Genomic DNA, 19,926 nt, shown 5'->3' with positions numbered 1-19,926 from the left:
GAAGTCCACAGCCGGATGAATGGAGAAGGGGGGTTCTGGAACTCTCCGGAAGTAACCGAATAGAGCAGAACTCTGTGGCCACCAAAGATAGATAGCGCCACCAAGAGTGAAGGGGTTTTCCCAGGTGGAAGATTATGGACAGCAGAGCTGAAGTCTGAGCTGATTCCCAGAGAAATTCTCCTACACAGGCCTTAAGTGACACAAACAGGAGTTGCATAAAAGCACTTCCAATTGCAATTTGGAGTTTGCGCCTAAGGCACCAAAATGTCTCTGGGGGCAACCCTGGTCTCCTTTGGGAGGGAAGTAAATTTAATAAACAGTAAGGATTCTTGAGACTCTCATCATAAGAGTCAACTAACATTTTTCCTCAGAGCAGGCTCACTACAATGAATTGTCATGACCAGCTTGGGTCGATTAATTTTAACGGGCCATGACTAGCTTGGGTCAATTAGTTTTAAAGGGCCGAGTCTGAATAAAAGTGAGTTGAATACGACCCAAAGACTCTGTGTCCAGTTTATGTTGCTCAAATTCACCCCCTCCCCCAAGCAATTCCAGCCCAGACTCACAATCATCTTCGACCCTCGACCGTCACTTGCCAGGGTCATGCCAAGGTGGGACACCCCAGAGCCCCCTGCAAAGAGACATCGAGGTCAGATGGATCTGTGCCAAATGAGGCACACTCAATGTAGACCCTGCAGATCTGTAGCCATTCCCCCTGCCCCCTAGATACCTACACAGGCCTAAAAGCCAGTCCGCCCCCCCCCCCCCCCGCCACACACACCAAGGCAAAATGGCCGCCATTTGAACAGGCCACCAGGGACAGTTAGGGAATCTCCCTAGAACCACCTCTGACATGGAGATTCTGGAGCGCTTCCTCAATTCTTGTGGCATAATTCTTATCAAGTTGTGGAAGCTCACTGAGAACTATCTACTCAGGGTCTGCAACAATGGTGGAGAACCTCATGGTTGGGTGTCAAATGTAGCCCCCCAAGCTACTCTTTCTGACCCTCAGGAACACTCTCCTCAGGCCACAACCGCTCCTCAGCCACACCTCCTACTGGCCCTGCTCCACATCCAACTTGAGCTTTTTTGCCTGGCTGGAATAATGCCCTTCAACTCTGACCTGGCCTCACGCTTGCCTGTATGGTGGATCGAGAGAGGAGGTAAAACGCACATTAATCACTCTGGAAAGTTGCCTAAATGAGCCTGCATCCTAGCGTCCCACAACTCACCGTCAAGCGGGACGTTTTCACATGTGTCGCTCTGCATGTTACACTGGTATACTTTGCCTGTGGAGTTCTGCTCACCGGGGGCTCCCACAATGATCCTGACAACAATTAATAGCACGTGTTATGTAAAGATTTAAGCTTTAAGCTGCAGTTCCCAAAGTATGCCTTTAACAGCATAATGACAGGCAGAAATCAGGCAGACAAACTGGGGTTTTTTTCTGAAGTGGCAATGAAACAATGCAGGGAAGCTGCACCATCTGAATTTCTGCCTGCCGCACAGCTCTTATCCATTAAAAAAGGGACCAGCCCTTCCCTCCCCTCCCCTCCTCTTCCCTTCCACCCCCTGCTACAACTTTTCATTCTCACTTCTTGAAAACAACACAGAGTTCAAAAAAAGGGGAACAGGTTGGGAGTGCCCCCTCTCAAAAAAAACCCCAACGAAACCAAACAGGATGTGAACTTTCCACTCAGTCACAGAATATAAATCCAGAATAGTGAAAGTCGAAGTCACATGTATGGGATTCCTCTTTTCGCAGGCAAAAATGTTGTAGTGTGCTTTGTGCCGTGCTGTCAGTGGGGGTTTCTCACTTTGGGCAACTAAGGCACCACCCTAGATGAATCCTGTGCCCCCTTGGTCCTCCACAATGCTTCCATGTTCAGTTGCAGAGAGTGGAGGCTAAACTCTCCAGCTTTTCCCCATCAATATTCTCAAATCAGCCAATCCGCTCTTTTAAATTCCTAGCCAAAAGGAAACCATCACTATAGCCGGGGTCCCACCTACTGTCTCCGTGGAAGAAACAGAGCAAATGCATCAGTAAAATATGTGATATTCTACCATTTTGCTAGGACATCTGGTCCCCAAGAACTTGAAAGTTTTGCCTCCCCACCCTATTTTCCCAGTTTAGGTAGCTGTGACACGAATATACATAGGGAAGCAGTTCAAATCAACAGAGGAGACAGGGCAACGGCAACCCATAGCCAATCACAATGCTTTAAAATTCCTTCCCTTCAATAAAAAAGGATTCACACGAGGGTGTCCTAAAGTGTGGAATGCCTTTCACTAAGAGACCAGCTAAGGCCATACCTGAAATTGCCAATTGTGTGGACCTAGACTGCGTCACTATATAATTTAGTTACCAGGGGACACCAGACTTAGTAGCATCTGGGTGCTACAAGGAGTTTCTTGCTACTGTTTTGTACTTATCACAGATAGACAATTAAGTTTTTGTTCGGCTTCCTGACTGATTCCTCCCTTTAAGCAAGTGTTCTCCAACCTTAGGTCCCCAGATGTGTGTTACGACTACAACTCCCATAATCCCCAGCCAGCTTAGTCAATGGTCAGGGATGATGGGAGTTGTAGTCCAACAAACATATGGGTGACCCAGGGTTGAATAATGCTTCTGCAAGGCATCCACAGCACCAGCTTTCTTTTGCCTTTCACAACAGCTTGATATTTGGACATTTAGCAGATGGAGCTTCCTGATGTTGGGATTTTTGTCTGGCAGGTATTTAAAGCATTAAAAAAAACTATGGGGGGGGGACACCAACTGTAACCACTCATTTCCCACAGTTAGGAGAAACCCAACACAAAAATCATTTCCCACAGTTAGGAGAAACCCAATACAAAAATCTTTCACACACATCCCCTGGCATGTGGAGTGGGGGATTACCTAGTATCAGGGCCTTCTCCAAACTGCAGGACCTGATATCCAAACTGCTTGCTGACATTGGAGGAGAACAGGGCTACTGGAGAGGTGTCAATATTGTCTCCCAGCGATGGTGATGGACCTGTGGAAAGAGGAGTTGCCATGTTTATTCAGAGTGATGGAGTAAGAAGAAGCAGACCAGAAGTCATCTTCTTGTCATTTCCTACTGCACCAAAGTTTGGCAGCTAGTCAGGGGTAAAAAAAGACCTAGATTGTTCCTGTGCCATAGATAGCAGTTGGATTTGAATAAATCAGAAGGCAAAGTATTTCATGGCATGGAGATAAACATTGTTACCTAGTAATATCAGCAGGTCATGCTCCTGTTGAATGCACAAGAGCAGAGCAGAGTTGGTCAACTGATAACCCTAAACCACAGTTCAATTTCCTCCACAGGTCTGTGGGAAGAAGAGGTTGCACAATTGAAGTGGGTTTGGTGCTCTGGTGCAATAAACCCCTGTTTATTATTATTTTTGAGGTAAGGGAAGCAACAATAAAGTGCACTGTGAAGTGTGGAATGACAGTGATGTCATACAACCCGTGGAAAAAAATCTGAATGCTCAATAAACAGCAATTCTCCATGCAAATTTTGTGCAAATAAATCAGTACAAATGCTTAAAAAAAACAACAACAGGTTATCTGGAAGATGGAGTCAATTCTAAGCTTGACAACCTGACTGAGTCCATCAGACAGCAGCTGAATACACTGCAAGAAAAAGCTAGACCCCTTCTGCATGATACATTTAAAGCAGTATCGTACCACTTTAAAGAGTTAGGGCTACCCCCAAAGAACCCTGGGAACTGTGATCTGTTAAGGGTACTGAGGAGATTCCTGTTCCCCTCACAGAATTCCCTTGGGAGAGAGATTGATGGTTAAACCATTCTGAGACTTACAGTTCTGCGATGGGAGAATAGAACCTCTCAGAACCCTTAACAAACTACAGTTCCCAGGATTCTTAGGGGGGGCACCATGACTATTTAAAGCGGTATGATACTGCTTTAACTGCATAGTGCAGATGGAGTCCCAGATACAACAGGGCAGCCGCAAGGACTTAGGTACATTTAATTCCTTTCCATTCCCATTCGTTTCCCATTTCTGCTCCATTCACAAACTGAGCGGGAAGCGGTGGCCTATTTTTATCTGAAATGGAATGTGTCCGAGAAAGGTGGAAGCTCAACGGTGGAGCATTTGCTTTGCATGTACAAGGTCCCAGGCATCATCAGATAAGGCTGAGAGAGACTCCCTACCTGAAACCTTGGGAAACTGCTGCCAGTCAGTATAATTAATACAGTGGTACCTCTGGTTAAGAACTTAATTAGTTCTGGAGGTCCGTTCTTAACCTGAAACTGTTCTTAACCTGAGGTACCACTTTAGCTAATGGGGCCTCCCGCCGCTGCCGTGCTGCTGCCGCCACTCAATTTCTGTTCTCATCCTGAAGTAAAGTTCTTAACCCGAGGTACTATTTCTGGGTTAGCGGAGTCTGCAACCTGAAGCGTCTGTAACCCAAGGTACCACTATACTGAGATAGGTGGACCAATGGTCTGGCTGTGTGTATAGCAGTGCTGTGTGTGTGTGTGTGTGTGTGTGGCCAAATCCTGCCCTCCCCTCCACACTGCTTTTTGTGTTTTAAAAAAAAATGCACCCCACTTGGGTTGTGCCTTCATTTTAAAAACACAGCTCCCTTGTTACATTCATTTTGATTATAAAACCAAACGGAACTTCAAATGAATGAATTCATTTACTTTGCAACCAGGCCACTCATTTCTCACTCCTTTCTTTTGAGATGAAAAACTGAAACAGCCTGTACCAGGTCACAGAAAGGTTACGGGTGTTGGAGTTGGTATATGCAAATATGTCTGGTTGGCCTTTATATTTTCTGTCGAAAGTTAGGCGCGACCGAGCCTTTTGGAAATGCAATAGTATGTGTGAAAATGTCACACTATTTGGATGGAAAACACGGAAGTTACAAGCAGGAGAAGAGCTGCCCTCTCACTGAAAGCAATAAGAAGGAGGGTGTTTTAAAATTGCCTTTGTGGTAAGGGATCGTTCTAATCCACCTGGAAGCTGGCATGTGATGTCTGGTGCCTTGAAGCAGCTGTAGACTACCCAAAATGTTGCACCGTTTGCATGGAAATGGCTGAAGTCACAGGGCACAGAAATAATCTTTGTTGCTGGGGCCTCCCCGCAAACGTGAAGGGCTCCCATGTGGAAATTTTCCCTACATACTGGCTAAGTCACCTTGTGAATCTGAAGGAGGGGGTAGCCCCAGCAACAGAATGAGAACCAAGAAGAACCAAGATTCCCAACCACAACTATGGGTGCATCATAAAACCACAATATGAATTGAAACTAGAGATTGGTGCTTGCCCTTTTGTGGGGGGCTGGTTCAATTCAAATGTGCCAAAATGTTACAGTGCAGGCAGCAGCTAATTGTAGTACATACTGGACATCACGCAAAGGTTGGCTGCATGCGACAAAGGAACTTGAGCCGGCCTTACCATGAGACACAGTAAGGCAACTGCCTCAGGCAGCAGCAGTGGGAGCAGCAGCCCTCCAGCCGTTCGCCCTGAGGACCCTAGCTGATCCCTTCCACTGGAGGACAGAGCTGTGTGTGCCCCCTACACTAGGCTTCTGCCCTTAGGTGCAGTGGGGGAAGCTAACGTCATCAGTGTTGAAGCAAGATTAAACTCTCAGTCCAGTGGGTTTCTGTACATGGATTGGGGATGGAGAAAATGCAGGTGGAACGCACCATCTTATCCTCTGCCTCAGGCAACAAAATGTCTTGGACCAGCCCTAACAAGGGGAAAAAAATTATCTGGGCTTTGAAACAGCAGCTGATCCTTGATGCAAACCTATGTGGAAATGTAGAGAAGTGAACTTAAATGAGAGACAAGGAGACGACACAATTGACACTTTCGCCCATGACCTTCTTCCAACAAGGGAACCAGACTGCACCCTTAGGAATTCTCCCCACTTGGAGCATTGGGGCTGCGTAAAAAAAAACAAAAAAACCCCCTGTTTGGCTACAATGTATTTCCAGTATAATCCAACAGAGGAGTGGGCAGGGGTAACATAATTGTGGAGGATAGGCTTCTGCGAAGTAAACTGTAAACTGGGGGTTGCTCGTGCGTAAGTTGCCGTTACTCCTGGCTAGGTTGCCTGGTTGAACCCTTTCTGTCTGGACAGCCCCAAGTTCCGTGGCTGCCTCAGTCACTGGCAGAATCCGTCAGTGGGCGTTTCTTGAACCTCTTGCAGCATAGAAGCTGTTTGACGCCCAGTCTCCTCCTACTTTGCCTGCGCGGAAGTCTTCTGCGCACAGTGGGTGTGGGCAGCGGAGTACTCGTGCCCTCTCCCCTGGTCTCCAGCGAGGAGTCCTGGAGCCACCTCTCCGATTCCCCCATCTCCCCCCCTTCTCCACTGGTGTTACACTGATTTCCTTCCCCAGCGGATGGGCTACCTCTCTCACTACTGGGACCCTCTCCGCCATCCCTCTGGAGCCTCCTCTCCAGCTCCGATGGCAGTTACCTGACATCGTGCAGACAAGAGACCCTTTTAGATGTGCATCTGTGTGCACATGGTTTCTCCTGGGTGAACAGCCCAGCACATGTTTTGCATCATAGGCACTGGATCCTAGAGGCCAAAGCACTTTTTGGGGGGTGGGGGGGTCATTTTTGAGGAGTCTGGGCCCACGCAATGTTTGAGGACGTTCAGCTCTGCCCCCTGGCTCCTCCCAACATTGGTCACGCAACACCAGGACCCCCTTAATCATGCTAAGAAGCTGACGCCTCTGTTTTGCATACAGAGAATTCAAGGTCCAGACTCTTATCTTCTCCAACTAAAAGGATCTTGGGTAGCAGAACTAGGAAAGACCTCTGGCCGAAGCAATGGGAGCTGCTTGTACTGGGCTAGATGGATCAACAGGTCAGCTTCCTATATCCCAAAGTCACCACACTTCTTTGAAGAGCTCAGTCCAAAGCCTTGGTCCCACTGCAAAGAAGGCCCCGCTCTGTAGCTTCCAAGCCTTCTGTTTGAAGGTCTTGAGAGGCGGTGTGCAGGAAGAAGCGCTCTCTGATCTTATCTCTCCATCTTTCGCACGGAAATTAATAGGAACTCACACTTCTTTAAAAAGACATAGCCATTTCACACTCTTTCTAATTATAAGCGAACAGCATTATGTGAGTCCTACAAAGGTTTCACACTCAAATATCCTTACCGTGTAGGGGGATTTATATTTTTGAAACCCCTCTCAGATAGGCCTCTCTTTTTCTGTTTACTTATCAATTCATTTCCCTTCGTCCCAAAGTACAGTGGTGCCTCACAAGACGAAAAGAATCCGTTCCGCGAGTCTTTTCGTCTTGCGGTTTTTTCGTCTTGCGAAGCAAGCCCATTGACGGATTAGCGCTATTAGCGCTATTGGCACTTTAAGGGCTAAAAACGGCTTTTTAAGGCTTAGGGGATTAGCGGTTTTGCTGCTAAAATGCTTTTAGCAGCTTAGCGATTCAGAAAAAGGGGTTTTGGAGCAAAAAAAAAACCTCAAAATTTTTCGTCAATTTTCGTCTTGCGAAGCAAGCCCATAGGGAAATTCGTCTTGTGAAGCGCCTCTGCAGACGGAAAACCCTTTCGTCTTGCGGGTTTTCCGTCTTGCGAGGCATTCGTCTTGCGGGGCACCACTGTAATTGTGCAGAGGATTACAGCCTCAGAACTCTTTAAATCACACAACAGTCCAAATTTGGGGGTGGTTGTTTCACATGCTAACAAAAAAACCTGCCGCTTTCTTTGTTTACCAGCTGACTGGAATCTGGAGATATATAATGAAAGAGGAAGGATTGCCTTCTGTGTTGAAATATTTGCAGATAAACAAAAGTGCAAAGGCTGCAGCCTGCCAGGAATTAGGGCTTTAACATCAGGATGGATCAGATTTCAGTATTTCCCCTTCCCACAGGGTTGTCAACTTTTAAATACTGGCCCTGCTCCTGTGTGGCCTAATTTAGCAATCTGTGGTTTACCTGAGATGGAGATGATCTGACAGGAAAATCTTCCTGTGCTACTGTTTTGGCATATCTGGCTGCAGTAGTGGCCCCCAGGTTTTGGAATGAGCAGAGCCAGTGAGAAAGTTGGCGTCAAATGTTCTTCAAACAAGAAGAACCAATAGAGTCAATTCCAAAAACATTAGAAGAGATTTTTAAAAATGGTGAAATAGCAGATCTTAAAATTAACAAAGATAAAACCAAACTCCTGGTAAAAAATATGACTGATGAGTGTAAAAATAAATTACAAAATATATCAGGTCTAAAGATCGAAAAGAAGGTTAAGTATTTAGGTATATAGTTAACAGCAAAGAATATGAATCTACATAAATATAACTATTTGAAAACCTGGGGGGATATTAAAAGAAATTTGCAAATATGGGGTAGAATGAAACTTTCATTGCTGGGCAGAGTGTCAACCACAAAGATGAATGTATTACCAATAATGTCCCCCCCCCCCAATCAATACCAGTGATCAGCAAGTCAGATTGCTTCAACAAATAGCAAAAAATATATTTATAAATATATCTGGCAAGGGGGGGGGGGAAACCAAGAATAAAATATAAAATACCGATAGACACGAAAGATAGAGGATGTTTCTCCCTGTCGGATATGAGATTATATTATGAAGCATCTTGTCTGTACTGTTTGAAGGAATGGTTGCTATTGAAGAATCCACATATTTTACATTTGGAAGGTCACAATAATATTTTTGGTTGGCACACTTATCATCTGTGGTATGAAACGGTGAAACCATATAATTAGGAAAAAATATATAGAATATGGGACAAATATAAAAAAAAAAAATGGAAACTAAAACACCACTTTGGCTTTCACCTTTGGAAGCAATAGCAGTGAAAAAGAAAACTATGATGGGAAGTTGGGCGACACATAGAAATTTATTAAGAGAGGTGGGTGGAGAATTTAAATTAAAAGTTTAAGGATTTACCAGGAATGTTAACAATATGGTTACAATACATCAACAACAGCTCTCCAGGATTTCAGTCTGGGGACAATCCCTAGAGATGCCGGGAACTGAACCTGCAAAAGATGCTTTGCCACTCAGCTCTGACCCTTTCCCAAATATAGCTGCTCGGAGTGCTCCTGGTCAGGATTCCAGCTGCTCCATTTCCCCCCGCCACCCTATTTTATGTCCCACCATCATAGTCAGGCAGCATTCCAGTAAAGGGTTGGGTTTTTGGAAGACGCCTGTGCGTGAATTTGTTTTATGTGTGTAGATCAGTGCACACTGACCACCGCACAGTCTTTGCAGTAGGGCTCTGTTCTGACGGCATGAAGTAGTCACCACAAACCGGTAGATTCCTATCTGCTGCAGCCTTCATCTGCCTTCACAGCCGTTGTAACATCCCACTTGTTATCATCCGCCTGTTCTGCTGTTGAGGACTTCTTGGATCATTCTTTGTCTGGCCCCTCCCCTTTGACCTTACCGCCTTGGGTGACCCTGCTGGGAGTACGAGATTCCCGACGGCTTCACTCACAAGGGTCATAGGAACATGCAAGCCCACTCACCACAACAAGGTGATGATCCAGCGAGTAAAACAGCAATGTAAAACCACACAAAAGCCAATGAAAGTGAACAAAGAAAAAAAAAATCCAGGGGATTCAAACATAAAACAAGGTCCAATATTATGGGCTTGAGAAAGCCTGGGTGAAAATATCAGCCTTATCACAAGAGAACTGATGTAATGGACGGTTGCTGCTTCAGGTATGGCAGAGGGAAGGGCATTGCACAGAACAGGGGAAACAACAGAAAATGCCCATTTTCAGGTCACTACTCAGGGATCATATTCTTCAGGGTGCGGTGCCATGGGTAGAATTTGCCCAAATGATCTAAGTTAGTGAGGGCCAAATGTGGCCCTCCAGCTGTTTTGGGACTACAACTCCCATCATCCCTAGCTAACAGGACCAATGGTCAGGGATGATGGGAACTGTAGTCCCAAAACAGCTGGAGGGCCAAGTTTGGCCATCACTGATCTAAGTGATCTTACAGTACTCTTTCAGATCACCTCCTCCTGAGTTGTTCAGGGCTGATCAGCAGCCAGTGCAGTTTCCCCAGCACAGGTATGATATGCTCCACTCTGCAATCTGGCCTGCTGCGTTGATTCTGCCCCAGCTGCAGGTGTGCAAGCCTTGTGCTGTTGCACTTCTGCAAACCTTGGAGTTTCCCTGAGTCAGCCAATTGCTCCTTCTTATGTGTGGGCGCTGCCAAGCTGGCTTCCGAGGCAATCGGGGCCTGAGTGCACATCTTATTTCAAAACAGAAACTTCCCTTCCAAGAAGCCCCAGCTAAGGACTGCCATTCGTTGTAATGCAAATCCTGAGATTACTTAATACTAAGATTCATGTGCCCAGAAAACAGTGTGGACTAGGCGGCTGTTATGCTTTTAATGGTCGCAGACTGCAAAATCAACAGCAACAGGAAGCGATGCTTTTCACAGTCCTTGTCTGCTAATCTCTGCAGATCATTCTTTTGGGCCAGGAAACAAACACAAAACATGCAACTTTTTAAGCACCCTAATGATCTTTTACTTATCTATCATCACAGTGTTTTCTTTCTAACAGGAGTCTTGCTAGATGTCATTTCCATTCCAAGAAAATATGTAATTTCCATTCCAATAAAAATGACTGTACTCTGCCTGGCAAGGCACACTCACAAACGCAGGAGTGCCCCCCCCTCCCAGCAGTGGTGCTGTGGGGTGACGCAAAACATCTTGTCATTTCAGGTTATTTTACACCTTGGACTCTATGGTCTTATGGAGGAGCCCCTCTTGAGATGGTAAAGTTGCATTTTCCCCCACTTACATAGAAACGTGGTCAGCCAGTGTAGGAGTGCACATATCCAGAGTGTGGAGGTAAGGTGGGATTACTATGAGGAATTATAAAATTTGCATCAAGCCATTGTGTCCACTATGAAAGCATGGCGTTGATTGGGTTCGATTCATTGACGATAATTTCTGATCAAATCCCACAAGCCTCTGCATTTCTGGCAATTTTCTCTACTGTTCATTTCTACACCTGACAGGCACGTATCAGCATTCTAAATACACAGGCCAGCTGCTTCATCAGGCATCCTGAGCCATAAAAGATAGTAGGTAGCTTCTTTGATGTAGCTTGTTAATCTTTAGATAGATTTTAAGGACCAGGAAGAGTGTTCACAATGAGATGGTAAATACTACCCAGCCTTCCTTCCTTTATTGCTGTTTATGACCTCTGGGTTTGCTAAATGCATTCTTCCTTTTTAGTTCTGTTTTATTTACCCCAGAAGTATGCATGCTTAAATTAGCATTGTAGTGTAACTTTGTCCCCACGTGGGTTTTTTTGAAATGCTCAGAGGAAATCTGATTGGTGCTTACGAACACTGGGTAAAAAGTTCTTTTGTGAATAAAACGACCTGGGCCGGAGGGTGGACAGGAATTATTATTATACGCACTCCTCCCAGAGTCTTGCTGGTCAAGCCTGTGTGTATTTTATCAGTCCAATCCTTCCTTTGCTTTGGGAATGCCAGGGGGTGCCCTGTGCATTCAGCTGAGTGGAAGCCCCCTGGACATCTGCCCCAAAGTCATAGAATCATAGAATCATAGAGTTGGAAGAGACCACAAGGGCCATCGAGTCCAACCCCCTGCCAAGCAGGAAACACCATCAGAGCACTCCTGACATATGATTGTCAAGCCTCTGCTTAAAGACCTCCAAAGAAGGAGACTCCACCACACTCCTTGGCAGCAAATTCCACTGTCGAACAGCTCTTACTGTCAGGAAGTTCTTCCTAATGTTTAGGTGGAATCTTCTTTCTTGTAGTTTGGATCCATTGCTCCGTGTCCGCTTCTCTGGAGCAGCAGAAAACAACCTTTCTCCCTCCTCTATGTGACATCCTTTTATATATTTGAACATGTGACATTTATGTGACATCCTTTTATATATTTGAAAGTCCTGCCCTGGTGATGCCACTGCCACCCAGGAAGAGGGCCAGCAGCCTTTCTGCCTTGGCAACAGATGTCACTCACCTATCAGGCTGCATACAAACCGTGCATTTTTAAACCACTCCTCCCTACTGCCGCCACCAGAGAATCCTGGAAACTGCAGTTTGTTAAGGGTTCTGGGAAGTGTAGGGCTGCAAGAGGCAAATGATGGTCCCCAGGTTTATTATGGGGGGTGGAGTCATGTGCATTAAATGTATGGCGTTTATGCAAATCTACACACACACACACACACACCATTCTGGTAAGAGGACTAGTTGCAACATTTCCTCATTCTGACCCCTTCTTTCTCCCCAGCCACAGATGAAGGGCGTACCCCTGCGTTCTCACACCCTGAGGGTTGCCAGCTTCTCAAGTGGTCGCTGTAGCTGCCTCTGCCTTTAATGATGACACCCTGGTGTACAAACAGCCGCAAAATGGTTCTCAGAGGGTGTGGTGGGCCACACTTGGTGTGGAAGGAGAGGATGGCAAGTGTGGCAAGAAGATTCAATAAACATTTAAAGATTTCAGTACAGTATAGTACAGTATAGCATAGCTTGTGTGTATACACGCAACAACAACAACAACAACAACAACAACAACAACAACAGAAACAGCATCCATGCCTCCCTTCAAGAGCACTGGCTATTCATCTAAACTTTTCCACAACATATTGTTGTCAACAGGGTTTTTCAGGTTTGCCCAATATGAAAGGTCAGAAAAGTGAAGCTTCTTTGAGTTGATGAGATGAAAGTTTGCTTGTCTCAAATTTGACCGAATATAAATGAAATTTCCTGGCAAAAGCAAGCTCACACCTCTCATTCAGTTTGTATACATGCTTAAGGTACATAAGGCTTCTGTAAAATTAAATTGGGGGGAAGATTCACGTTCTTACATAGCTGCCTTGTTTTATACTTTATGGATGTCCTGTGATTATATTATAAAGTAGCTGTGTCGTGTGTTATAAATCAAGCGCTGTCGGGAGTTGTTTTCCAGTGTATTTCTTATCAAAGAAAAATTTGGTGCAGCACGAGCACATTTTTATTCTGAAGTGTGGCCCAGAGAATCTTTTCTGAGAACCACTACACTAACTGAAAATGTTTTATCTCCATAATTCAAACTTTTGACTGCCAGTTCCTCCATATATTAAGGCTGGTGGGACCTTCTGTGTGGCAAGCAAGCACTCTGCTTGCGGCTCTTTTGCACAATAAGCTGTTAGAAGCACAGGAGCGTGTGTGTGTGTGTGTGTGTGTGTGTGCGCACACGCGTGACTTGAGTCAGCTGGAAGCCATTCTTCTTAAAAAGGGAGATTCTGGGTGAGAGGTTGGAATGGAAGGATCTCTCAGTTTTGTTCCTCTGAAGTTTCTCATTTTTCTAGTCAGAAATTCAGTTCTCCAAATTTTGCAGCAATCTACTTTTTAAAAAAATTCCTATGAAAATTCACCTGCATTTTAATACGGCTTTCTTCTCAGAATCAGTGTTTTTGTTTTTTTTGCAGTTGTGACTATTGCACTCATTTATGGACGCAATTCCCCACAATATTATGCATTTTTGCATGCTATTTTCACAAACGTCTTAATTTGTACACACACTTTCTCCTAATATATGCATTTTTGTAGACGTTTGCTTGGAGTAGCGCATCACAACACCCAGAGAGGTGTGCACTGTGAAGGATAGATGCATTTCAGTTCTCCCACTGTTCTGGAATGTGAGAATCTGATAGGTTCGGTTTTAAATGTGAACCGAATCGAATTTCTCCACCCTTGCTGGGAGACGGTGAAGCAGTGACTAGTCAGTTTAAATTTATAGTACGATAAACTCACAAACAGGATTTGAGCTATGAGAAACAGAAGTAATTAGATTATAATATCATCATAATTTAATAGAAGACAGGGTGCAGCAGAAGGGGAGAAACAACATGGAAAACGGGGTGCAAAAATAAAAGACAAAATTGTGTTTTGATTGTACATGCTAAAAATGTTGAAACTTAATAAAACATAATTGGAAAAAAGAAGAAAGGCAGAAGCAGATTAATCTCTCTCTCTCTCTCTCTCTCTGCCTCTCCAAAACACTGATGACAAGTTTTGCAGGCAACATTCCTGTGCTCTGGGCTGTTGCTAACACAACAGCAGCACCTGTAAAGTATCTGGCAGCTCTTAAGCTGCTGACAGTGGCAGATCACACCAAGATACCGACAGAATGACTTGATGTGCGTTCAGCCGACTTCCTCCCTGTGGCAGTAGCCCAGGCTTTTAAGACCCACACTGGTTTGCCTGAAAGTAGGCTTGCGGCTTTGTTACCGCCACCACCAACACTGCTGTGAGAGTGGTTCTCACACGCTTGCTGAAGAAGCAGAAGTGGAGTAGGGACAGCTGAAAAATGACTGTAGGCCAGTGGCAGGGCATCTGCTTGGCATGCAGATGTTGCCAGGTTCGATTCCTGGCATCTCCCGGTAGGGCCGGGAGAAGCCTCTGCCTGGAAGCCTGGAGAGTTTCCTATACCTTGGTTATCGAACGCATTGGTACTCAAACAACTTGCAACCCAAACACTGCAAACCTGGAAGTAAGTGTTCCGGTTTGCGAACATTTTTCAGAAGCCGAATGTGCCCCGTTTTGAGTGCCATACTTTCGATTTGAGTGCCACAATTACATTTTGAGTGTTACGCTGATGTCTGTCTGCTTTTGCTACTTATTTTCTGTTTTTGTGGCTCTTTTTTGTGTGTGACTGTGTGGAACTCAGTTCAGCTACTGATTGATTGATTGATTGATTGTGTGACTGCAGTACAGTGGTACCTCGGGTTAAGTACTTAATTCGTTCCGGAGGTCCGTTCTTAACCTGAAACTGTTCTTAACCTGAAGCACCACTTTAGCTAATGGGGCCTCCTGCTGCCGCTGCGCCGCCGGAGCACGATTTCTGTTCTCATCCTGAAGCAAAGTTCTTAATCCGAGGTATTATTTCTGGGTTAGTGGAGTCTGTAACCTGAAGCATATGTAACCCGAGGTACCACTGTACATTATTTATTGCTTTCATTTTCAATGGTCTCGTTAGATAGTAAAATTCATTTAAATTGCTATTTTAGGGGTTGTTTTTAAAAGTCTGGAACGGATTAATCCATTCTGCATTACTTTCTATGGGAAAGCGTGCCTTGGTTTTGGAGCACTTTGGTTTTGGAACGGACTTCCAGAATGGATTAAGTTTGAGAACCAAGGTACCACTGTATTTCTATGAAAGATGATGTGATGATGGCAATGAAGACAGCTAGGGGATAGTGTAGGGTATTGTGTGTGTTGGTGTGATATAAATGAGGATGATCTTAGTCGCAAGGCAAAACCTTGGTTTTACCAAAACATAACCCTATTTCTACAGGGTTGCTTTGGCTGTTTTCCTGGTTATCATTCAATCGCTCACTGCTGTCGCTGTTGTTGTTTTGCATTTTGGACATGTATCATTCTCTCGTTTTGTGGTTTTGTAAGATGTGGCTAAGGGACATGGGTGGCGCTGTGGGTTAAGCCACAGAGCCTAGGACTTGCCGTTCAGAAGGTCGGCGGTTCAAATCCCCGCGACAGGGTGAGCTCCTGTTGCTCAGTCCCTGCTCCTGCCAACCTAGCAGTTCGAAAGCATCTCAAGTGCAAGTAGATAAATAGGTACCGCTCCGGCGGGAAGGTAAACGGCGTTTCCGTGCGCTGCTCTGGTTTGCCAGAAGCGGCTTAGTCATGCTGGCCACATGACCCGGAAGCTGTACGCCGGCTCCCTTGGCCAATAAAACGAGATGAGCACTGCAACCCCAGAGTCGGCCACGACTGGACCTAATGGTCAGGGGTCCCTTTACCTTTACCTTTAGAATGAAGCTATGTTTTACATTTTGTCTTTTAACTTTTCTCCTTAAGCGCCCGGAGTTTATAAAGAAAAGCAGCACACAATTTTTTCAACATCCATGAGATGAGAGCATCTAGATGGCGGGGTGAGTGAATTGGCCGGAGCTTCGTTGCACAGCTGGGATCTGAACTTGCATTTCTCACTGAAACGCTCTTCGGGCCAAACTGCATGTGATGTTAAACGTGCGTTTTGACATTGTGTAGATCTTTTAAAAAATGAAACAAAAAGTTGCAAATGTAACAGAAAGACAAAAGTAAGAACGTTGGCTCACAATAATAAGAATAATCCATCAAATCTAATTTAAGCATACATATTAATATAAGCCATCCATTTGTCCAAAACAATATATCCAAATAAGACCAATGATAACAAAATTCTGTATATGTTCAAATGTAGAAAGGACAGTAAAGGTATTCAGACCACTGAATAATGGACACAGAGTATCCTTCTGATATTCACTCCATGCATTTAAAGCCTGCTTGTAGCACTGTAAGTCATGGCTTCCTCCAAAGAATCCTGGGAACTGTAGTTTGTTAAGAGTGCTCAAAGTTGTTAAGAGACCCTTCACTGAGATACAATTCCTAGCTGTCCCCCCGGCCCTTGCCAGAAATTGACAGCTCTGCTGCAGATCAGAGTAGGATGGGAACACGCGGTAACTCCATCTGGGGGTTCTCCACACCTCTGAAGGTAAGTGGAAGCAAACCTCAGGGAACAAGTAACTCCAGAAAAAACCCAGCCTCTCCAAATGCATACTGTCAAGAAATAGATACCGCTGAAAGCAGGAAGTCTCAATGGACATTCTGGCAAATCTGTAACTTGCACAATTATTAAAGTTGGCTGCTAATTCGGTTAGCAGAAGGAGGAACTAGGAAATCAAGACTATTAGGCCATCTAGCTAAGTATTGTCAGTACCTCAGGGGCAGGGAGCCTGTAGCTCTCCGGAGGCCCTTGGTCTAAATTTGCATCATCCACCCTCATTATTGACCAAGGTGCCTGGGCCAGGGGGCACTGCAGTCCTAGCAGGACTACAAATTAACTGCCTGTATCTTAACATGGATTAGCAGCAGAGCTCCAGAATTTCAGACAGGTGTCTCCCCAAGTCCTTCCCAAAGATGCCAGAGATTGGATCTGGAAGCAAAGCGTGAGCTCTGCCCCTGAGCAAGCCTGACGAAGCACTAGATCACCTGTCTCCTTTAAAACCTTTGTGCCTCCTTTTTACTTCTTCTCATACATTCACATCCTGCCTTTCTTCTGTCAAGGAACCCAGAGCATTGCCCATGTGGTTCCTAGGCGGTCTCCCATCCAGGCACTGACCAGAGCTAAACCTGCTTAGCTTTACCAAGGTACCAGCCTCATGTAACTACACACCATGCCCTGGAACTCTCCAAAAAAAACACTCTCTCACACACACACACGAAACATGCAGCAAGCAATTCACCCCAACAATTCCCAAACCTGCAAAGGTCCAATCCTACCTAAACATGGTATCTGTGCCAGCAAACTTTCTCTCCAGTCTCAGTCAAGACAGAGAATTCCACTTGAATCAATTCCGACCTACCTTGAAGAGCCAAGCTGATCAGCAGTGTCAGAAAGTAGACTGGAAGGTGTAGGCCAGGCATCCTGGGTGGTGGCAGCGGCGGCAGCAGCAGCAGCAGCGGCTTAAACGGTTCAAGAGCTTATTTTCTGGAGGACATGACTGTCAGGAAGGCACCAGATAAATAGTTTGATCAAGCCAAGAGACAGATTCAAGAGGAGCAAGCGGCTATGGCAGAAGATGAAGGAGAGTGGGGAAGAGGGGAGACTCTTAAGCTTCCAAATCTCAAAACCGTACTGCTACTTTCGCTCCCCCACGTGGTACAAAAAGCAAAGGGTATGATGTGGGCAGGAGAGGAAACGTGGGTGATGAAAGACTCTGAATATGCATATGCGCGAGGGGGTGGCACCTGCGCAATGAGGGAAGGAGTTACACCAATGCAACTACACACACACACACACACACACACACACACACACTGCTGTGACTTTGGCATTTGATCACACTGTGAATGGACCTGTAAGACTGGCCAGATAGGCATCATGGACTTGAGCAAAGAACTCCCAAACGTTTAATGTTCATTTCAAGGCTATAGATGCTTCCTGAATGACAAATCATCTACAGAGACAAGTCTTACAACAGTGCTACACACTGCTCTCTCTCTCTGTGTGTGTGTGTGTGTGTGAGAGAGAGAGAGAGAGAGAGAGCATGGGGGAAACGGAAGTTGGCAATTTGTTTCAAAAATACATGTAAGAGTGAGTGGAGGAAAAGGCAATGTGGTTGTGGGTGGAAGACCTTTCAGCAGAAAAACTGCCAGAGGGGGACAGGGTTGAAAGTTCCTCCTCCTATAAAAGTCTTCTGAGGTTGAGTGCAGCCTCTGTGGCCGTAATGTGTTAAAAAACAAAAATAAAACACATTAGGGGGAAATAAGAACTTATGGGAATTGCGATCAGGTGGCAATGGGGTCTTTGCAGTCATGGTTTACTCGAGTAAAGGAAAGAATGTTATCCGAACGTTTGACTCAGCACAGCAGAGTGCTTAAAAGGGCAAAGTCAGAAATACAAATTTCTGCGTATATGGTCTTTGATTCTTGAGTATATAAACAAAATCAGTATCTTTATCACAGCCGCAAGTTTCACTATGGAGAGATCAACTTTGTGAACAAACTGTGTGTGTACTTTTATGATGCTATCTGTGTTTGATGAACAGTACTCCAAGTTTTCTTTGTGTTCCCTATTCTTCTGCGAAAATCAATGAAATACCTATTTCAAAACAAGGAAACAGGCTTGCAATTGTCTCAAGCAATAGGCCTGGAGGATAGTGGACTGGTGCCCCTCCCTCAAGAAAACCCCACCAACTCACTTGCTCCTTGGCCTCATGTCAAGGCAGCCCCACTCACCTGCCAAGGCCACTGGTAAGTTTACATCCCTGCCAGGGGCTTATGGGTGTAGCTGGGCAGAGGGCAATAATATCCACAAATATTATTGAAAAGCACTGAAATTACTCAATTATCTGAGGTTCTAACCCCCCAGCCAAAGCCTGCCTCTCCCAGTAGAAGCCTGCCCCCCGTAATGTCGTCTTCATGGGATGATTTCCTAAAAGCTAAACAACTTTGGCTGCCCCCCCCCAACAAAATTCCTGGCTACGCGTCCATGCATAGGCTGATGAGAGTGGTTTGTGTATAGTACGTATGCCCTGCCCCTTTAGCCAAAATAGTTTTTGGAGCAGTTTGCAATACAGTGGTACCTCGGGTTAAGTACTTAATTCGTTCCGGAGGTCCGTACTTAACCTGAAACTGTTCTTAACCTGAAGTACCACTTTAGCTAACGGGGCCTCTTACTGCTGCCACGCCGCCGGAGCACGATTTCTGTTCTCATCCTGAAGCAAAGTTCTTAACCTGAAGCACTATTTCTGGGTTAGCGGAGTCTGTAACCTGAAGCGTATGTAACCCGAGGTACCACTGTAATTGGATCTAAGAGAGTTTTGGCTCTTAGCCCCCCCCCCCCCCCAGTTTAAACTTTAGAATGAGAAGACCGTGTTAAATTAGTGAAATTAGCACCTGTTACCAATAATGGCCCAAGGATGAAGGCACATGTTATTAAAGATCTGGTGAATACATTGTCCTAACAAAATAAAAAAGATTTCCTTCCAGTAGCACCTTAGAGACCAACTAAGTTAGTTATTGGTGCTACTGGAAGGATTTTTATTATTATTATTTTTTTACTACGGCAGACCAACATGGCTACCTACCTGTAACTAGAGCATTGTCCTAACTTTCATGACAGAAGAAAGGACAACAGCGATGGAAGAAAATAAATAAATAAATGAAATTACAGGTACAGTATTTCGGGTGCAGGAGTCCCCTGTTTACTAAGCGTTCAACCCGATCTGTTTGTAGGGAGCTCAGGCGACGCTGCATCCAAGAAAGGGCTTTCCAACCCTTCCCGGTGCACTTTCCCATCACTTTCCTTATCGCAGAAAATCTGATCTTTTGGGTTTGCTGTGCAAAACTCTCCAGGCAAACTATAATGGCAAAACCTGAACTTACTGGCACATTGCCTGTTTCCTGTGTTCTGCATTAGTA

The 19,926-nt window shown here is 45.2% G+C and overlaps 1 protein-coding gene across 2 annotated transcripts in view; it reads right to left on the bottom strand.

Moving 5' to 3' along the window:
- Positions 1–17,716, bottom strand: part of ITGAL (integrin subunit alpha L) — a 45,949-nt gene extending 28,233 nt beyond the window's left edge. The window contains exons 1-4 of one of the 2 annotated variants that reach the window (XM_083409648.1): positions 17,367–17,716; positions 2,900–3,017; positions 1,233–1,327; positions 567–631 (exon numbers count right to left, since the gene is read on the bottom strand). In XM_083409648.1, the coding sequence (XP_083265774.1) occupies positions 567–631; positions 1,233–1,327; positions 2,900–3,017; positions 17,367–17,427 (339 nt within the window). In that variant the 5' untranslated portion in view covers positions 17,428–17,716. Of the gene's footprint in view, positions 1–566; positions 632–846; positions 1,197–1,232; positions 1,328–2,899; positions 3,018–17,366 lie in introns of those variants that run through there. The other variant, XM_083409649.1, reaches the window with a different exon arrangement.
- Positions 17,717–19,926: the final 2,210 nt, after the last annotated feature.

Source organism: Podarcis tiliguerta, assembly GCF_965153285.1.
Source record: "Podarcis tiliguerta genome assembly, chromosome: 13".
In the NCBI taxonomy this organism is placed as follows: Eukaryota; Metazoa; Chordata; class Lepidosauria; order Squamata; family Lacertidae; genus Podarcis; species Podarcis tiliguerta.
Note: the sequence above shows the minus strand (reverse complement) of the source record. Positions and strands in the feature narration are given on the sequence as shown.